Source organism: Mytilus edulis, chromosome 1 (assembly GCF_963676685.1).
Source record: "Mytilus edulis chromosome 1, xbMytEdul2.2, whole genome shotgun sequence".
Classification (NCBI taxonomy): domain Eukaryota; kingdom Metazoa; phylum Mollusca; class Bivalvia; order Mytilida; family Mytilidae; genus Mytilus; species Mytilus edulis.
Window position 1 is genome coordinate 123,287,612 of NC_092344.1, and position 21,080 is coordinate 123,308,691.

Consider the following 21,080-nt stretch of genomic DNA (forward strand, 5'->3'; position numbering starts at 1 on the left):
CATCTGTTGATGTTTTTATACCTAACTAAGTATTTCAACCTGAATTATGTTAAATGGCAATATAAATGTTCAACGGTTATCCATCGCATTTTATAGAATTTGAGATGTGAGTTAACACGTCAACCTAAAATAATGATCCCATGGTATTACCGGGGTACCTACTTGAATTATCTCCCATGGTATTGCTTACTTGAATTATCTCCCATGGTATTACTTAATTGAATTATCTCCCATGGTATAACCTACTTGAATTATCTCCCATGGTATTCTCTACTTCAATTATCTCCTTTGGTATTACCTACTTGAATTATCTCCCATGGTATTATCTACTTGAATTATGTCCAATGATATTATCTCCCACGGTATTACCTACGTGAATTATCTCCAATGGTATTACCTATTTGGATTATCCTCAATGGTATTATCTACTTGAATAATCTCCCATGGTATTACCTACTTGAATTATCTCCCATTGTATTACCTACTTGAATTATCTCCCATGGTATTACCTACTTGAATTATCTCCCATGGTATTGCCTACTTGAATTATCTCCCATGGTATTGCCTACTTGAATTATCTCCAATGGTATTACCTACTTGAATTATCTCCAATGCATTAACCTACTTGAATTATCTCTCATGGTATTACCTACTTGAATTATCTTCCATGGTATTACCTACTTGAATTATCTCCCATGGTATAACCTACTTGAATTATCTCCCACGATATAACCTTCTTGAATTATCTCCCACTGTATTACCTACTTGAATTATCTCCCATGATATTACCTACTTGAATTATCTCCCATGGTATTATCTACTTGAATTATCTCCCACGGTATTAACTTCTTGAATTATCTCCCTTGGTATTGGTTACTTGAATTATCTCCCATGGTATTACTTAATTGAATTATCTCCCATGGTATAACCTACTTGAATTATCTCCCATGGTATTCTCTACTTGAATTATCTCCAATGGTATTACCTACTTGAATTATCTCCCATGGTATTATCTACTTGAATTATGTCCAATGATATTATCTCCCACGGTATTACCTACGTGAATTATCTCCAATAGTATTACCTATTTGGATTATCCTCAATAGTATTATCTACTTGAATTATCTCCCATGGTATTATCTACTTAAATTATCTCCCACGGAATAACTTCTTGAATTATCTCCCATGGTAATGCTTACTTGAATTATCTCCAATGGTATTACTTAATTGAATTATCTCCCATTGTATAACCTAATTGAATTATCTTCCATGGTATTACCTACTTGAATTATCTCCCATGGTATAACCTACTTGAATTATCTCCCACGGTATAACCTTCTTGAATTATCTCCCACGGTATTACCTACTTGAATTATCTCCCATGGTATTACCTACTTGAATTATCTCCCATGGTATTATCTACTTGAATTATCTCCCACGGTATTAACTTCTTGAATTATCTCCCTTGCTATTGCTTACTTGAATTATCTCCCATGGTATTACTTAATTGAATTATCTCCCATGGTATAACCTACTTGAATTATCTCCCATGGTATTCTCTACTTGAATTATCTCCAATGGTATTACCTACTTGAATTATCTCCCATGGTATTATCTACTTGAATTATGTCCAATGATATTATCTCCCACGGTATTACCTACGTGAATTATCTCCAATGGTATTACCTATTTGGATTATCCTCAATGGAATTATTTACTAGAATTATCTCCCACGGTATTACCTACTTGAATTATCTCCCATGGTATTGCTTACTTGAATTATCTCCCATGGTATTACTTAATTGAATTATCTCCCATGGTATAACCTACTTGAATTATCTGCCATGGTATTACCTACTTGAATTATCTCCAATGGTAATACCTACTTGAATTATCTCCCATGGTATAACCTACTTAAATTATCTTCCATGGTATTACCTACTTTAATTATCTCCCATGGTATTACCTACTTGAATTATCTCCCACGGTATAACCTTCTTGAATTATCTCCAACGGTATTACCTACTTGAATTATCTCCCATGGTATTACCTACTTGAATTATCTCCCATGGTATTATCTACTTCAATTATCTCCCACGGTATTAACTTCTTGAATTATCTCCATTGGTATTGCTTACTTAAATTATCTCCCATGGTATTACTTAATTGAATTATCTCCCATGGTATAACCTACTTGAATTATCTCCCATGGTATTATCTACTTGAATTATCTCCCATGGTATTACCTACTTGAATTATCTCCCATGGTATTATCTACTTGAATTATCTCCAATGATATTATCTCCCACGGTATTACCTACGTGAATTATCGCCAATGGTATTACCTATTTGGATTTTCCTCAATGGTATTATCTACTTGAATTATCTCCCATGGTATTATATTTAAATTATCTCCCACGGTATTATCTACTTGAATTATCTCCCATGGTATTGCTTACTTGAATTATCTCCCAAGGTATTACTTAATTGAATTATCTCCCACGGTATAACCTACTTGAATTATCTCCCATGGTATTACCTACTTGAATTATCTCCAATGGTATTACCTACTTGAATTATCTCCCATGGTATTATTTACTTGAATTATCTCCAATGATATTATCTCCCACGGTATTACCTACGTGAATTATCTCCCATGGTATTGCTTACTTGAATTATCTCCAATGGTATTACTTAATTGAATTATCTCCCATGGTATAACCTACTTGAATTATCTTCCATGGTATTACCTACTTGAATTATCTCCCATGGTATAACCTACTTGAATTATCTCCCACGGTATAACCTTCTTGAATTATCTCCCACGGTATTACCTACTTGAATTATCTCCCATGGTATTACCTACTTGAATTATCTCCCATGGTATTATCTACTTGAATTATCTCCCACGGTATTAACTTCTTGAATTATCTCCCTTGCTATTGCTTACTTGAATTATCTCCCATGGTATTACTTAATTGAATTATCTCCCATGGTATAACCTACTTGAATTATCTTCCATGGTATTCTCTACTTGAATTATCTCCAATTGTATTACCTACTTGAATTATCTCCCATGGTATTATCTACTTGAATTATGTCCAATGATATTATCTCCCACGGTATTACCTACGTGAATTATCTCCAATGGTATTACCTATTTGGATTATCCTCAATGGAATTATCTACTTGAATTATCTCCCATGGTATTATCTACTTAAATTATCTCCCACGGTATTACCTACTTGAATTATCTCCCATGGTATTTCTCACTTGAATTATCTCCCATGGTATTACTTAATTGAATTATCTCCCATGGTATAACCTACTTGAATTATCTGCCATGGTATTACCTACTTGAATTATCACCAATGGTAATACCTACTTGAATTATCTCCCATGGTATAACCTACTTAAATTATCTTCCATGGTATTACCTACTTTAATTATCTCCCATGGTATTACCTACTTGAATTATCTCCCACGGTATAACCTTCTTGAATTATCTCCCACGGTATTACCTACTTGAATTATCTCCCATGGTATTACCTACTTGAATTATCTCCCATGGTATTATCTACTTCAATTATCTCCCACGGTATTAACTTCTTGAATTATCTCCCTTGGTATTGCTTACTAAAATTATCTCCCATGATATTACTTAATTGAATTATCTCCCATGGTATAACCTACTTGAATTATCTCCCATGGTATTATCTACTTGAATTATCTCCAATGGTATTACCTACTTGAATTATCTCCCATGGTATTATCTACTTCAATTATCTCCAATGATATTATCTCCCACGGTATTACCTACGTGAATTATCGCCAATGGTATTACCTATTTGGATTATCCTCAATGGTATTATCTACTTGAATTATCTCCAATGGTATTACCTACTTGAATTATCTCCCATGGTATTATCTACTTGAATTATCTCCAATGATATTATCTCCCACGGTATTACCTACGTGAATTATCGCCAATGGTATTACCTATTTGGATTTTCCTCAATGGTATTATCTACTTGAATTATCTCCCATGGTATTATATTTAAATTATCTCCCACGGTATAACCTTCTTGAATTATCTCCCATGGTATTGCTTACTTGAATTATCTCCCATGGTATTACTTAATTGAATTATCTCTCCCATGGTATAACCTACTTGAATTATCTCCCATGGTATTACCTACTTGAATTATCTCCAATGGTATTACCTACTTGAATTATCTCCCATGGTATTATCTACTTGAATTATCTCCAATGATATTATCTCCCACGGTATTACCTACGTGAATTATCTCCCATGGTATTGCTTACTTGAATTATCTCCAATGGTATTACTTAATTGAATTATCTCCCATGGTATAACCTACTTGAATTATCTTCCATGGTATTACCTACTTGAATTATCTCCCATGGTATAACCTACTTGAATTATCTCCCACGGTATAACCTTCTTGAATTATCTCCCACGGTATTACCTACTTGAATTATCTCCCATGGTATTACCTACTTGAATTATCTCCCATGGTATTATCTACTTGAATTATCTCCCACGGTATTAACTTCTTGAATTATCTCCCTTGCTATTGCTTACTTGAATTATCTCCCATGGTATTACGTAATTGAATTATCTCCCATGGTATTACCTACTTGAATTATCTCCCACGGAATTACCTACTTGAATTATCTCCAATGGTATTACCTACTTGAATTATCTCCCATGGTATTATCTACTTGAATTATGTCCAATGATATTATCTCGCACGGTATTACCTACGTGAATTATCTCCAATGGTATTACCTATTTGGATTATCCTCAATGGAATTATCTACTTGAATTATCTCCCATGGTATTATCTACTTAAATTATCTCCCACGGTATTACCTACTTGAATTATCTCCCATGGTATTGCTTACTTGAATAACTCCCATGGTATTACTTAATTGAATTATCTCCCATGGTATAACCTACTTGAATTATCTGCCATGGTATTACCTACTTGAATTATCTCCAATGGTAATACCTACTTGAATTATCTCCCATGGTATAACCTACTTAAATTATCTTCCATGGTATTACCTACTTTAATTATCTCCCATGGTATTACCTACTTGAATTATCTCCCACGGTATAACCTTCTTGAATTATCTCCCACGGTATTACCTACTTGAATTATCTGCCATGGTATAACCTACTTGAATTATCTCCCATGGTATTATCTACTTCAATTATCTCCCACGGTATTAACTTCTTGAATTATCTCCCTTGGTATTGCTTACTTAAATTATCTCCCATGGTATTACTTAATTGAATTATCTACCATTGTATAACCTACTTGAATTATCTCCCATGGTATTATCTACTTGAATTATCTCCAATGGTATTACCTACTTGAATTATCTCCCATGGTATTATCTACTTGAATTATCTCCAATGATATTATCTCCCACGGTATTACCTACGTGAATTATCGCCAATGGTATTACCTATTTGGATTTTCCTCAATGGTTTTATTTACTTGAATTATCTCCCATGGTATTATATTTAAATTATCTCACACGGTATTACCTACTTGAATTATCTCCCATAGTATTACTTACTTGAATTATCTCCCATGGTATTACTTAATTGAATTATCTCCCATGGTATAACCTACTTGAAATATCTCCCATGGTATTACCTTCTTGAATTATCTCCCACGGTATTACCTACTTGAATTATCTCCAATGGTATTACCTACTTGAATTATCTCCCGTGGTATTATCTACTTGAATTATCTCCAATGATATTATCTCCCACGGTATTACCTACGTGAATTATCTCCAATGGTATTACCTATTTGGATTATCCTCAATGGTATTATCTACTTGAATTATCTCCCATGGTATTATCTACTTAAATATCTCCCACGGTATTGCTTACTTGAATTATCTCCCATGGTATTACTTAATTGAATTATCTCCCATGGTATAACCTACTTGAGTTATCTCCCATGGTATTACCTACTTGAATTATCTCCAATGGTATTACCTACTTGAATTATTTCCCATGGTATTATCTACTTGAATTATCTCCAATGATATTATCTCCCACGGTATTACCTACGTGAATTATCTCCCATGGTATTACTTAATTGAATTATCTCCCATGTTATAACCTACTTGAGTTATCTCCCATGGTATTACCTACTTGAATTATCTCCAATGGTATTACCTACTTGAATTATCTCCCATGGTATAATCTACTTGAATTATCTCCAATGATATTATCTCCCACGGTATTACCTACGTGAATTATCTCCCATGGTATTACCTATTTGGATTATCCTCAATTGTATTATCTACTTGAATTATCTCCCATGGTATTATCTACTTGAATTATCTCCCACGGTATTACCTACTTGAATTATCTCTCATGGTATTGGTTACTTGAATTATCTCCCATGGTATTACTTAATTGAATTATCTCCCATGGTATAACCTACTTGAATTATCTCCCATAGTATTATCTACTTGAATTATCTCCAATGGTATTACCTACTTGAATTATCTCCCATGGTATTATCTACTTGAATTATCTCCAATGATATTATCTCCCATGGTATTACCTACTTGAATTATCTCATATTTATCTGAGTGGTTTCCTACCTTAAGATGTGAACGTTGATCATATATAACTGGTACCATTGGGTGTGTTTTACTGTCATCTCGATTTTGAAATTTCATATTAACGTCAAGACAGTTTCGAATAAACTATTGAAATAAATTCCTAAAAAAAGTACTTGGTCAAACTCCAGAAATCAATTTAAAAAGTCAAACAATAATTGGTAGCGGTTATAAAATATTGTATTGCTTTTGATCGATTTCTTAATTGCAAAATTTTAAACATAATTGGAAGTACTTTGAGTTTTCATCCCCAATTGATTGGAAAAGAAAACAATTAGTTGAGCACACAGAGAACTATTACGAGATATAACATCTGAGATTCTATTACCCTCAGATAGATAAATTCACAGAGAACTATTACTAGACATTATATTTGATGTTCTATTGCCCTCCCGATAATTAAAATCACAGAGAACTATTACTAGACATTACATCTGAGGTTCTATTACCCTCCCGATAGTAATCATACTCTAAGCAAGCAAACACATAATTTTACAATGCATTGTCTAAAAACTAATGACGGTTTCTGATACGTGAAGCGATCCGACAATCAAATACCCTGGTGTAAAACTATTCAGGTCAACTGCTTTTTTGTTAAAAATAGCAAATAATTGTCAAATAAACAAATGTTTTGGGATATTAAGTTTTTAATTAATTAAAGAATTCGTTTGACAAAATAATTTTTATTTTTTACAGAAACACGTTTCGAGAAGTGCATATATTTTTCGTTTAGTGAAAAATAATTACATGCATTGCATACAGTACATCTTAATAAAGACATAAACGTTATCAAACAGTCAACTTCAGATTTCATTTCATTACAAAATGTCTTTCCCTTTTCTCGTTCTTGTAACACGAGCGTCATCCGATTTATTGAAGACTCGGTCTGCTGATTTATATCTGTGTATTTCGTTATATAAAATTCGTTGAGCGAGTAGGGTTCAGGTCAGTTACGAATAATTAGTGAATACTTGCTAAAAAAAATTGTACATTGTTTCAGTATCCATGTTGTTAAAGCAAAAACTACTCAACAAATAGCAAAATACTTAACAATAAAATAAAAAAACACAACGGTAAACTCAGGCAACAATATATTCTTCAAATCTCCCTATCAGTTTTGAACATATTCACCGAAGAGACATAATGATAATAATGCGTATCTGGTTCAAAGAACGTGGTACCATTTGATTCCTCTCATTGTTCGGCGATTATTAGATGAGTGGAAATAAATTGATAAGTTCAAATCAAAACATGACAAGAATTTTTTAATGTAATGCTCATTAATTATTTCTTGAGAACAGAACACAAAAGAGCACTGCTTCGTGTTCGAATAAACAACAAAGCTCTTGTTGTATTAAAGCTCTTGTTGTATTAAAGCTCTTGTTGTATTAAAGCCAGATGCAAAAACTGTGAAGAAAAGGACCTTTATTAACACTTTCAAAATTGAAAAATTATGACTCCGGTTATTGCCATTGCAAACTTAATGGAGATTTTCAAGTCTCGAGTTACCAACACATATGACCATATCAACATCATCGTGCCCTCTTTACCAATTAATTCTTTAAGGATAAGTTTAAAAGAGGGACACTTTGAAATATGAAATTTGGCATTTTAAGAAGCCTTGCAGTAAATATTTTTATACTTGAAGAAGTGTGAAAAACTCACTATATGATATCAACGCGCAAAATGTACTAAATCTTAAGCTACCCTTCCACAAGCTTAATATACACATACAGTTCTATCATGATTTTTATCAGCTACATTTATTAAAAGATTATACTTTGCTTTTTAATAGTAAGATTTATTAAATTTCATTTTAAGTAGAAACTGAATATTTGAGATCCATTATTTTACATTGAGCTGTTCGACTCCACTTATTATTTTGTAGATTTATTGTAGATAAAAGAAATAACTGTGTTCTCGGGCCAATTTATCTCAAAACTTTTTGGATGTTTGTATCAGAGGGTTAGTAAAATCAAGTTGTCTTTCTGATGATTCACTAAGTTATTTTGTTAATATTTAGGTAGTTTAAAGGTTCTTTTTATGCTTTGGACGATTAAGTTAATATAATTTTACGTTCTTTTCTGTTTTTTAACTGGCGGCATGAAGTATACCGATTCATTTGATAAATATTATCTTTGTGTTAAAATTTCTATAATCAGTTTATTGTATTTGTTATTTTTTCTGAACAAGACATACGTACCAACGTACTATACTATGAACTCATAAGTGCATATACATTGTATAGGTATATTCACTCCAAAGGTGACTGAGAAATAATATAGCACACCAAACACAACATAAAGACTGAGCAACACGTACACCACAACAAACGGGTGTAGGTCTCAGGTGCTCGGGAAGGGCAATCAGATCCTGCTCCACATGTGGCACCCGTCGTGTTGCTCACGTAAGTACTAAGTCTAATGTGGTAGGTCACTTTCGAAAAAAAGTGGACTGATTAGTGGTTAGAACATTAAGGACATCCGCTATCATCTGTGAAACACATATGAATTGTATACAGGAATTCGTATACATTAATGTAACCCTTTACCATATTTACAAGTAAACGGTCCTTTTAGTCAGTCAGTATAATTTTAATTCAAATCCCGTTTATATTGCATTAGTCTCATCTATATCTGCATTCTTGTGTTATATCTTTCTTGTAAACTATAGTACAGATTCTTGTACTCAAAGCTTACCTCAATTTAGATTTATAGAAATTGTTTGCTAATATAAAAAGAGAAAATTGTGTTTGAATTTCAATAAGGCAATCATTTAAAGCAAAATGTATACTAGTAAATTTGGTTTGTTATATAATCTTCTATATCAGATTGGATTTTCATCATAACAAAGACCAGTACCATCTTTAATTGTATTTCTCCCATGAACTTATCAAATGATACAAGTCGTCATTATGTTACAAGAGTTACTTCCCTTATAGTTCCAAAATCTCTATCCGAGGTAACAATGACCGTTAATCTTTCCGGAAACCGTTTGTTTCGGACATAAAGACGGACGGACAGATGAACGGACATGAAAACAGACGATTATGTTTCTTCTTAATTTTTCTGGAATATATACACAATCTTAACAAATAATCGTAATCAAGCAAAATGTATGTATATTCATTACAACCAAAACATTGAGCATCATGCAGCGTTAAGAATCTAGAACGTCGACAAATACATATGTAAATGAATAAAAACAGATATATTGAATATAACGTAGTAAGACTATGTATTTACTTACTTCTAGAAAGCATTCTTCTGGTGTACAATGTACTGGACATGTAGATAAATCACTACCTATAGAACTTGTATCCGTCATAGACAAGAGAGATATGTTCCCATTATTTTCACCAACCACATGTTTCAAATTGAGTTTGCCTTTTTTATTTTTACCACCAGAAACTAGCCTTAGAAGACGAGTATTTCGAACACGTTCCATACCAATGTTTAATATTTTTGTTTATGGTCTATATTTAGTTATTTGTCCTAAAATTTACACCTATACACACAACTAATGGTGGCATTTAAACGATTTGACGCGACGTTTACCTTTCCCCCATAAATTCAACGGTTAAAGTTTGGTATTGCACAATACTTCTTCGGATTTCCAATAGCTCTGATTCCACGGGCTTCTGTTCAAATATTAATTTATCGTTTTACAACTTAGAACAACGAGAGGCTTCGAAATCACTTAAGGTACTTACAATTTATAGATTGATAGATTGACGACCTTAAAGGGTACTCATTTTACTGTTAAGTAATTGTACCGTTAACACAATATAATCAGATGGTATGCACGAAAGAAGTATGGATGTCGATTGTTTTAATAGCTATATAACTAAATACAGAAGTTAAAAATGTTCTCAAACATGAAGATAATTACCTTTAAGTCACATTAGAAGCAATAAACTATTTGATGTGGACCTTTTTTTTTAATGTTTAACCACACACGACTTAGTCTTCTATATCTAAATGTACTTATTTGGATACAAAGTTCAATGTAACTATCTTTATGAAAAAGTTAATAAGAATCGGACCTCATATCTTAATGGCAGTATAGACTAGGAACGATACAAATCAAAAGTTGTAACTCCAATGAACAATTAAGGATCGAGGATGGCAATTTAATAGTTGAAATTTGATAGCCTCCACTTCCAAGAAGCATTTCAAAAGTCATAATTCCGAAGGACAAAGGTCTTCCAACACAAATCAACAGCAAACATCCATATGACATATACAATCAAAACTCCTAATTCCAGAGGTGACAATACGAAAGAGACAATACGTAATACAGTCTAGTTGTAAGGTCAAACATAAAAGATACATTTTTCGAACTAAAGAAAGATACAAACAACGTTTTAAAACTGATTTTTCATAAAAACAAAAACGGACGTGAGAATACAAATTAAGCGATATCATAATTTTTTTTTTAAATTGATCACGTGTCAATGTAAGAACTCCATTAACTGCTAAAACTGGTCAAAGACATCCTTTTGATATCGTTTTTCAGATGAAAATAGAACTAACTGTGTTGACATTTTCGGTTATGAAATATAATATATCAATTGAAGACTTTTCACGTCATCTTTTAATTAGTCTGTAAACAGTGTATATAATCTATTCCTGAAAACTCTGTCTATCGGTGATGATAAGAGTTTATAACGGTAATGTTCCATTTGACGTTACAGTGATACATTGCCTATATTACTAGTATGTCATATGTTCTTCTGATATAAGAAGTTACAGTGATACATTGCCTATATTACTAGTATGTCATATGTTCTTTTGATATTAAGAAGTTACAGCGATACATTGCCTATATTACTAGTATGTCATATGTTCTTTTGATATTAGAAGTTACAGCGATACATTGCCTATATTACTAGTATGTCATATGTTCTTTTGATATTAGAAGTTACAGCGATACATTGCCTATATTACTAGTATGTCATATGTTCTTTTGATAGTAGAAGTTACAGCGATACATTGCCTATATTACTAGTATGTCATATGTTCTTTTGATATTAGAAGTTACAGCGATTCATTGCCTATATTACTAGTATGTCATATGTTCTTTTGATATTAGACGTTACAGCGATACATTGCCTATATTACTAGTATGTCATATGTTCTTTTGATATTAGACGTTACAGCGATACATTGCCTATATTACTAGTATGTCATATGTTCTTTTGATATTAGAAGTTACAGCGATACATTGCCTATATTACTAGTATGTCATATGTTCTTTTGATATTAGAAGTTACAGCGATACATTGCCTATATTACTAGTATGTCATATGTTCTTTTGATATTAGAAGTTACAGCGATACATTGCCTATATTACTAGTATGTCATATGTTCTTTTGATATTAGAAGTTACAGCGATACATTGCCTATATTACTAGTATGTCATATGTTCTTTTGATATTAGAAGTTACAATGATACATTGCCTATATTACTAGTATGTCATATGTTCTTTTGATATTAGAAGTTACAATGATACATTGCCTATATTACTAGTATGTCATATGTTCTTTTGATATTAGAAGTTACAGCGATACATTGCCTATATTACTAGTATGTCATATGTTCTTTTATATTAGACATTACAGCGATACATTGCCTATATTACTAGTATGTCATATGTTCTTTTGATATTAGAAGTTACAGCGATACATTGCCTATATTACTAGTATGTCATATGTTCTTTTGATATTAGAAGTAACAGTTATACATTGCCTATATTACTAGTATGTCATATGTTCTTTTGATATTAGAAGTTACAGCGATACATTGCCTATATAACTAGTATGTCATATGTTCTTTTGATATTAGAAGTTACAGCGATACATTGCCTATATAACTAGTATGTCATATGTTCTTTTAATATTAGAAGTTACAATGATACATTGCCTCTATTACTAGTATGTCATATGTTCTTTTGATATTAGAAGTTACAATGATACATTGCCTATATTACTAGTATGTCATATTTTCTTTTGATATTAGAAGTTACAGCGATACATTGCCTATATTACTAGTATGTCATATGTTCTTTTGATATTAGAAGTTACATTGATTCATTGCCTATATTACTAGTATGTCATATGTTCTTTTGATATTAGACGTTACAGCGATACATTGCCTATATTACTAGTATGTCATATGTTCTTTTGATAATAGACGTTACAGCGATACATTGCCTATATTACTAGTATGTCATATGTTCTTTTGATATTAGACGTTACAGCGATTCATTGCCTATATTACTAGTATGTCATATGTTCTTTTGATATTAGACGTTACAGCGATACATTGCCTATATTACTAGTATGTCATATGTTCTTTTGATATTAGACGTTACAGCGATACATTGCCTATATTACTAGTATATCATATGTTCTTTTGATTATAGAAGTTACAGCGATACATTGCCTATATTACTAGTATGTCATATGTTCTTTTGATAGTAGAAGTTACAGCGATACATTGCCTATATTACTAGTATGTCATATGTTCTTTTGATAGTAGAAGTTACAGCGATACATTGCCTATATTACTAGTATGTCATATGTTCTTTTGATATTAGAAGTTACAGCGATTCATTGCCTATATTACTAGTATGTCATATGTTCTTTTGATATTAGACGTTACAGCGATACATTGCCTATATTACTAGTATGTCATATGTTCTTTTGATATTAGAAGTTACAGCGATACATTGCCTATATTACTAGTATGTCATATGTTCTTTTGATATTAGAAGTTACAGCGATACATTGCCTATATTACTAATATGTTATATGTTCTTTTGATATTAGAAGTTACAGCGATACATTGCCTATATTACTAGTATGTCATATGTTCTTTTGATATTAGAAGTTACAGCGATACATTGCCTATATTACTAGTATGTCATATGTTCTGTTGATATTAGACGTTACAGTGATACATTTTCTATATTTTAGCATACATTCCCTTGACATTAGACGTTGAAGTCATACTTTTCCTATGTTCACTAGAAATCGTTTTTGAAAATCTTCATACCTACTTAACGTCAAAGTTTATTATTGATTAATAATTCTTGAATTGCTCGTTCTAATTTGATTAAAAGGATTATTCATTTAGTTGACAAAAAATATTATCTACTGATCACGTCTCTTTGATTAAATCGCTGAAATAAGGAATAATCCTTGTAATAAGAAATGTAGAAATGAATAAAAAGTGACGTCTATCATATTTCAACTAATTCGCCAAAGAAAAGTGAACATTTGATGGCAGTGTTTTAAGGACACTTTTACTGCCTGTATTTACTTCAAACAAATAGAAAGCTGAAAGATTTTATCATAAACTCAGAGCGAAGAATAATTGATTGAACTAACTTAATTTGCAAATGAGAAATGTCTGATCAAATCTATAAAACAATTTACATAATTACATAATCAAATATCTGATACTTAAGCACATAAAAATCAATTTAAGACAATTATAGTCAGGTTCAGCAACGTCTATTAAAAATGTGTACCTAATTTTCCAAACGTATTATACCAATGTCATCGATTGAATGTAGTTATTGAACAATTTTGCATGATTGAACGACTAGAGGAGAGTGTCACATTCTTATAAAAAATCCTAATTTTTTGAAATTTTTATAAACAAGCAATGAAATGAACGTCTTATCTAAAGCAATAAAACCATCGCCTCTTCAAAGTATTGCAATGATCGCCCCCTCTAAAGCAGTGAAATTATCGCTCATGTAAAGCAATGAAATGATCGCCCCCTCTAAATCAAATAACTTATCGCCCCCTTTGAAGCAATGAAAGTATCGCTCCTTTTAAGCAGTAAAATTATCGCCCATGTAAAGCAATGAAATGATCGCTCCTTTAAAGCAATGAAAGGATCGCTCCTTTAAAGCAATGAAAGGATCGCTTCTTTAAAGCAATAAAATGATCGCCCTTTCTAAAGCAATAAAGTGATCGACCCTTCTAAGGCAATGAAATTATTGCCCCATTAAAGCAATGGAACTATTGCCCCTTTAAAGCAATGAAATGATCGCCTCTCGTATGAACGTATGTAAGTGCATGTCAACTCAAAGGTGTTACATCTTCTAAAAGGCATGTTAATATGCATTGACAAACTATACGTCTCTATTGGTTTTTCTTCAAAATATGTTTTAAGTATTGCAAACAAAATTAATCATGTTTCTCAATAAATTGCTAAATTCATCAAGCACGCTCTTGGGTAAAACTGCACTGAAAATGTTTCCCATTCCGTGCAAATCCTGAGAGGAACGGTACAATGTTAAATATCATCATATAATCATGGATACGTATCAAAGTTACAAAATATGTCAGTCAATAAGAGATAGCAATAAAAATTAAAGTAAAACACTTATTACTACTGTATCTAGTTTGTCTTTGATTTATGATAACACAATGTTCATAATGCCTGCTAATATTTTTTTTTCGAAAATTAATTATTTATACTCATTATTTATTAGCTGTCCAAATGTTCAAAATTTATGATCGTAAAATCAGCTAAAATGTCTGTATATTACAAAAAACAGAAACCCTTATTTTGTTCACTTGGTTCTTGGTAAACCTTTGATAGATAAAATTGAGAATGGAAATGGGGAATATGTCAAAGAGACAACAATAAAATTGAGAAAGGAAATGGGGAATGTGTCAAAGCGACAACATCCCGACCATAGAGCAGACAACATCTGAAGGCCAACAACCCCACTCAGCCGTAGGCCACTAATTATATTCAACGCAGCGAGAAAATCCCACACTCGGGGGTGGTTCTCAGCTGGCCCCTCAATAAAATTGTGTACTAGTTAAGTAAAAATGACTCTGTTAGTTATTCAGTTAATAATGTCAATAAATTAAATCACACGACTTGCGTCTGCAATTCGTAAACTATATATTTAAAATACTGAAAGAACAAATAATAAAATGTATTTATGCCCCAAATGTTTCATCTCTAACACACATGCCTTGGAATAGGGAGATTTGCTGTTTATAAGTTATTTTCGGAACAAAAACCGACACAGTTTTGCCAATAGCACGAAAAAAGTGAATGAAAATTTCGTAACCAAATATTAATCAAAACCTTAATTAAATTCTATGATAGATACAAAGATTTGGTTAGAAAGTTTGCCTATAATAAATGCTTATATCCAATTCATAAAAACTTAGGTGGATATTTACATCATTGGAAAAAGTACCACATCTCTGCATGAAATTTAAACAAAATTGAGAAAGGAAATGGGGAATGTGTCAAAGCGACAACAACCCGAACATAGAGCAGACAACAGCCGAAGGCCATCAATGGGTCTTTCATAAATTTGTAGCGAGAAACTCCCGCACCCGTAGGCGTCCTTCAGCTGGCCCCTTAAAAAATATGAATTCTAGTACAGTGATAATGGACGTCATACTAAACTCCGAATTATACACAAGAAGCTAAAATTAAAAATCATACAAGACTAACAAAGGTCAGAGGCTCCTGACTTGGGACAGGCGCAAAATTGCGGCGGGGTTAAACATGTTTATGAGATCTCAACCCTCCCCCTATACCTCTAGCCAATGTAGAAAAGTAAACGCATAACAATACGCACATTAAAATTCAGTTCAAGAGAAGTCCGAGTCCGATGTCAGAAGATGTAACAAAAGAAAATAAATAAAATGACAATAATACATAAATAACAACAGAAAAATGTGCAGATTTTTGTTAACTGAAATCTGCACATTTTTGCCTTTAGATATACGGTTATGACATATACAAAATATATATTTTTTTGTACATCTACCACATTTTCTATATATATATATATATATATATATATTGTCTTTGAAATAACTGTGATCGGCGAAGCAACTAGCATCAATGCCATACTGTGCACAATATCTAACCAGTTACAAAATCTCGTACTAATGCAATATTTATCATTCAAAGATCAACTTGAATAAATAAAACAGAAGTAGCGTGTAGCCGAATTCATAAATTTGATTATAGATACCGTACTATTTTAACACAACAAACCTTTTTATAAAATGTTACTGATACGCCGTGTTGGAATTTGAAGACGATTTTCGTTGATGATATTAATCAGTTTTAATGGTTCTTATTGTCTGCTTATTATAACTCGTATAATACCAGTAAACCAAATAGATATTGCGGTCATATAAAATTGAAAATGGAAATGTGTGAAAGAGACAACAACCCGACTAAAAGGCAGAAAACAGCCGATGGCTACCAATTGGTTTTTAACACAGCAAAAGAATCCCGCACGTGTATATGTATAATCTTGTATCAAATTTTAAGCCTTCTTTTCCTTATATTTGAAATTAAGTTCTGTTAGTAGTTGAACCATGTATTTTTGCATTTTGTTTAAAAGGAATATGGTCTAGATAGGTACAGTGTACTAGGTTTAATGCACGCAAAACTGGTTTGACACTAAACTCATATTTTCTGGTTCTACCTAGTCTGGGCTGTTGGTCGTTTAATCTGGTCTTTCTATGGTCTATTTTCTACGAAGAGTCAGTTGTACTAATATTTGGTCATTCCTAGGCATGTGATTCATTTCATTATTATCCTGTTTTCATTCGGTTGATTAGAAAGTTATAGATCTGATACTCTTTCTTTATTGTATAGATAAAGCTTCGTCAAGTTTTTTTAAATCCTGTTGAATAATAATGATGACAAAGGGCATCGTTATCCTGTTTAATTCTTATATATTTAGTATTAGTACATGAGGTAATAGACAACTTTCGAGTTCGATGCATTTCCGTCAAAAACTCTGGTTTTAGTGAACGTCATTTGTGCGTTTAGGGGCGTCGTCACTACCATTCCAATGTTGAGCGAGTGGTTGGAAAACTATAATTCTATATTGTACGAATTATTCGGCAAATTGAATTCTGAAAATTGACAATCAGCATTGCTGTCATTAGGGAATTGTCAGTAAGTACCTACAGAACAAGCATTATTTCTAGTTTATCCTGCACAATGACGATCACTAAGACGCTTGATGAACGTAAAAAGTGTAGGGATACAGGCGATCCCCTCTATCTGGTAAATGACGTCATAAAGGCGCGCATAATTGACGAGTTTTTTCCGGTGACGGATAAACTCGAAAGTGGTCTATTGTTTAGCCATTGAGTATTGTATATAATCTACTGATTAACAGCCAGACACGATAATCATATAATAATTATAAATCATGGACGTTATTCAATAGAAAAAAACGGTAATTTGTGGATAAAAAAAAATATCATATTATGGCCTTTTTTTTTTTTAACTCCAATGTAAATTCAAAATGAGGAAGTTCATTAAAACTAACAAAATCAAACGTTATCAAACAATTGAGCGAATCATGTCATATTAAAGACTTGGTACGGACATTTTCAGTAGAAAATAATAGATAAAACTTGGTATTATAGCTATTATAGCTGAACCTCATACATGTATAACTTTAAAAAGTTTTTTGTCTTTCATTTGTTTGTTTATTTATTTCATCGGTGTTTTCCCAACATCTGCTATCTCATATTGATATTAAGTTATTAGAACTGTACGATAAATGGGGAAAGTTAATGAAAAAAAAAATTAAAGTAGTAATTGTGAATACACATGACAAAGAACAGTTCTCAGCATGATTACAGTTGAAATAAATCCTTGAAAACATATTGTCCTAACTTGACAGCTTACTTGAACCATCTTCGTCAAATAAGAGACTAAAAACTGAAGATAAAGTAAATTAGACAACAGTTGGGTTTACATTTTCAATAAGTGAAATTGTGGTTTTCTCTAAATATCAACTTTGTTTATATCAACCTTGTGACTCTCGTGGAGCTACATTTAAGTAATAAATGTTTCATGTGTAAGAGATATTAGGAGGATCGATAAACTTGTCTTTGAGACAGTAACCCAACAACACAGCTAGGGAGATACATTATGAGGAAACATGGGGCCTTAACAAACTAAAGATTAGTTTTCAAATCGAATGCAAAACTACAATATGCGTCTATACAACATATAAATACATTTAACAATCTTTTAAGACTAATAAAAAATATTTCATTATTAATGTACAAAGACGCTACAATAAAACAAAAGACCACCACTAAGTTGGACTAGTTTCTCTTTTCGACATTTGACTAAAGGGAGAAGCAGGGTAAAATAATGTCAAACAGAAAACAGTCAACATTAACTGACAGACGACAACATTCATTTCTGGTCATTGTACGGTCAACGATATTAAAATTGAGAATGGAAATGGGGAATGTGTCAAAGAGACAACAACCCGACCAAATAAAAAACAACAGCAGAAGGTCACCAACAGGTCTTCAATGTAGCGAGAAATTCCCGAACCCGGAGGCGTCCTTCAGCTGGCTCCTAAACAAATATATACTAGTTCAGTGATAATGAACGCCATACTAATTCCTAGACAATTTGAAGTTTTAATAAATTAATTATAAATGTCATCCTCTTTTTATACTTTTACCCAAGAAGTTTGAGATGGCTGCTGAATAAAATAACTAAACATATTAAATTCTGAAGTTATGATAATGATTCCTCAAGGTCTAAATATAATACAAGTTTTGTATGTGCAAAATACAAGACAAATTAAGGTTAGCATTCATGTTAAATCCTGGACAAATATTTTCAAATCACTGTAATAAAATGATAAATCAGACAAACCAATCATTATATTAGCTAATTTGATTTAGTTTTAAAGCGGAAAATACCTATTTGAATTTCAATAACATTTGATAACATCTTAGTACAACTGACAATGGCAATGATACGTGATTAAATCCTGTACATTAGTATCGTTATTCATGGTCGTGTTCTAGAAAATATTTTTTTTTATGATTTTAAAATATTCAGTTTGTTAAAGAGTGCAAATAGAATCTTACCTTATGAATTCGGAACGGACTATCAACAAGTAAACAAGTTTGTCCATCCGAACTATATTCAGAGATATCCACTGCTGTTTTATCTGCAACTCCTTCTGTTTTAGATTTCTTTAATTTAAAACTTATATCAGAGACGAGACTTGTCTTTTGTCTTGTAAATTTACGGCGAAGTTTTGATACGGGAGATCCTCTAAGAAAAAACAACCGACTCTCCTCTGAATAGTTATGTTCCTCCATTACAAATCTTATTCCATTCAATTATTATTGGTAAAAATAGTAAATGATGTTGCCGATTCTAATTCAACTTGTTAATTACTCTAAAGGTTTAACGTGTTGTGGTTTTTTATCCTACGATCAAATACTTTATAAAGGTGTTAACAGGTATCTTTAATATTTACATCTAAAATTTTACCAGCACTATCTACAGAAGACAAGTGTCTTATAAGTGTATTTAGAGAACGTAGTGTATTTAACTACTGATAATCCTCTGACTCGATTAACCAAACTGTTTGATACAGGATAATTAAGACAATAAACATTGATTAAACTTGCAATTTTAATTGTTCAATATTGTCTAATTTGTAGTTGACACATTATGTAGTTAGTTAAACATGATAAAAATAGTTTTCGATATTTAGAAAATCGAGTAAAAAAACTACAACACACTCATTTCAACAAGACAAATCGACATGAACATACCAACCACTATTAACAAATTCAAACTAATAAAGATTCTTAGAAAATCTTATTTTATCAACAAACAACAGTAAAATGGAACCCAACAGTTGACCGCTTCGAATAGCAGATTTCTACAATTATATTAAACTCTGCGTAACATTTTCATAGTTTTACCAAGAAATATAACTATTTTTTTACTGAGTGCGGAAACACGAAGAATTTTTATGCCTTTAGCTTTAATCCCTAGTTTATCATGCCCATAATCTGCTCATTACCACAATGTTCATAGTGATTCGTTTTGCTTTATGTAACTTATTACATGTGTGTTATGTAGTCATTTTTGTATTTTATGTCGGTTAAAAGCTCATAAGAGCTTATGATAAATTCTGTTTTTCATAATGCCGACTCTTAATAAAGATTATTCATTTTATATAGATATATAAATCGACAATATTGATCATTTTTTTTAAGACAAAAACCTGGCGTACCAGTATTACTTAGTTCGCGACATTTAAGGAACAAATCTGTCATTGTCAAAGCGGTCACAGATTTATTTCAATCTGAGGTAACACAATTGCACAAGTAATTGTAATAAAGTAATTTGTCTGGATTAACAAGTTGTTGTGTAAATAAGACATGTCCAGATTACCTGGTCAATTACTGTTCCTTTGTTGTATTTTAATCGCTATTTATACGCCCTTTACGCAAACTATATTCAGTGTAACTAAGTTTCTTGAACACTTCATGCATTTGATTGGTTGAGGTTAATTTCGATTTTGAAGAATACAGACTATAAAA

At 31.9% G+C, this 21,080-nt stretch overlaps 1 protein-coding gene across 1 annotated transcript in view; it reads right to left on the minus strand.

Annotated features, from left to right (window-relative positions):
• Positions 1-20,071, minus strand: part of LOC139505659 (transient receptor potential cation channel subfamily A member 1-like) — a gene marked incomplete in the record, with an annotated part of 42,953 nt that extends 22,882 nt beyond the window's left edge. Inside the window, 1 exon segment of the mRNA XM_071295177.1 lies at positions 19,605-20,071. Coding sequence (XP_071151278.1) covers positions 19,605-19,841 — 237 coding nt within the window.
• Positions 20,072-21,080: the final 1,009 nt, after the last annotated feature.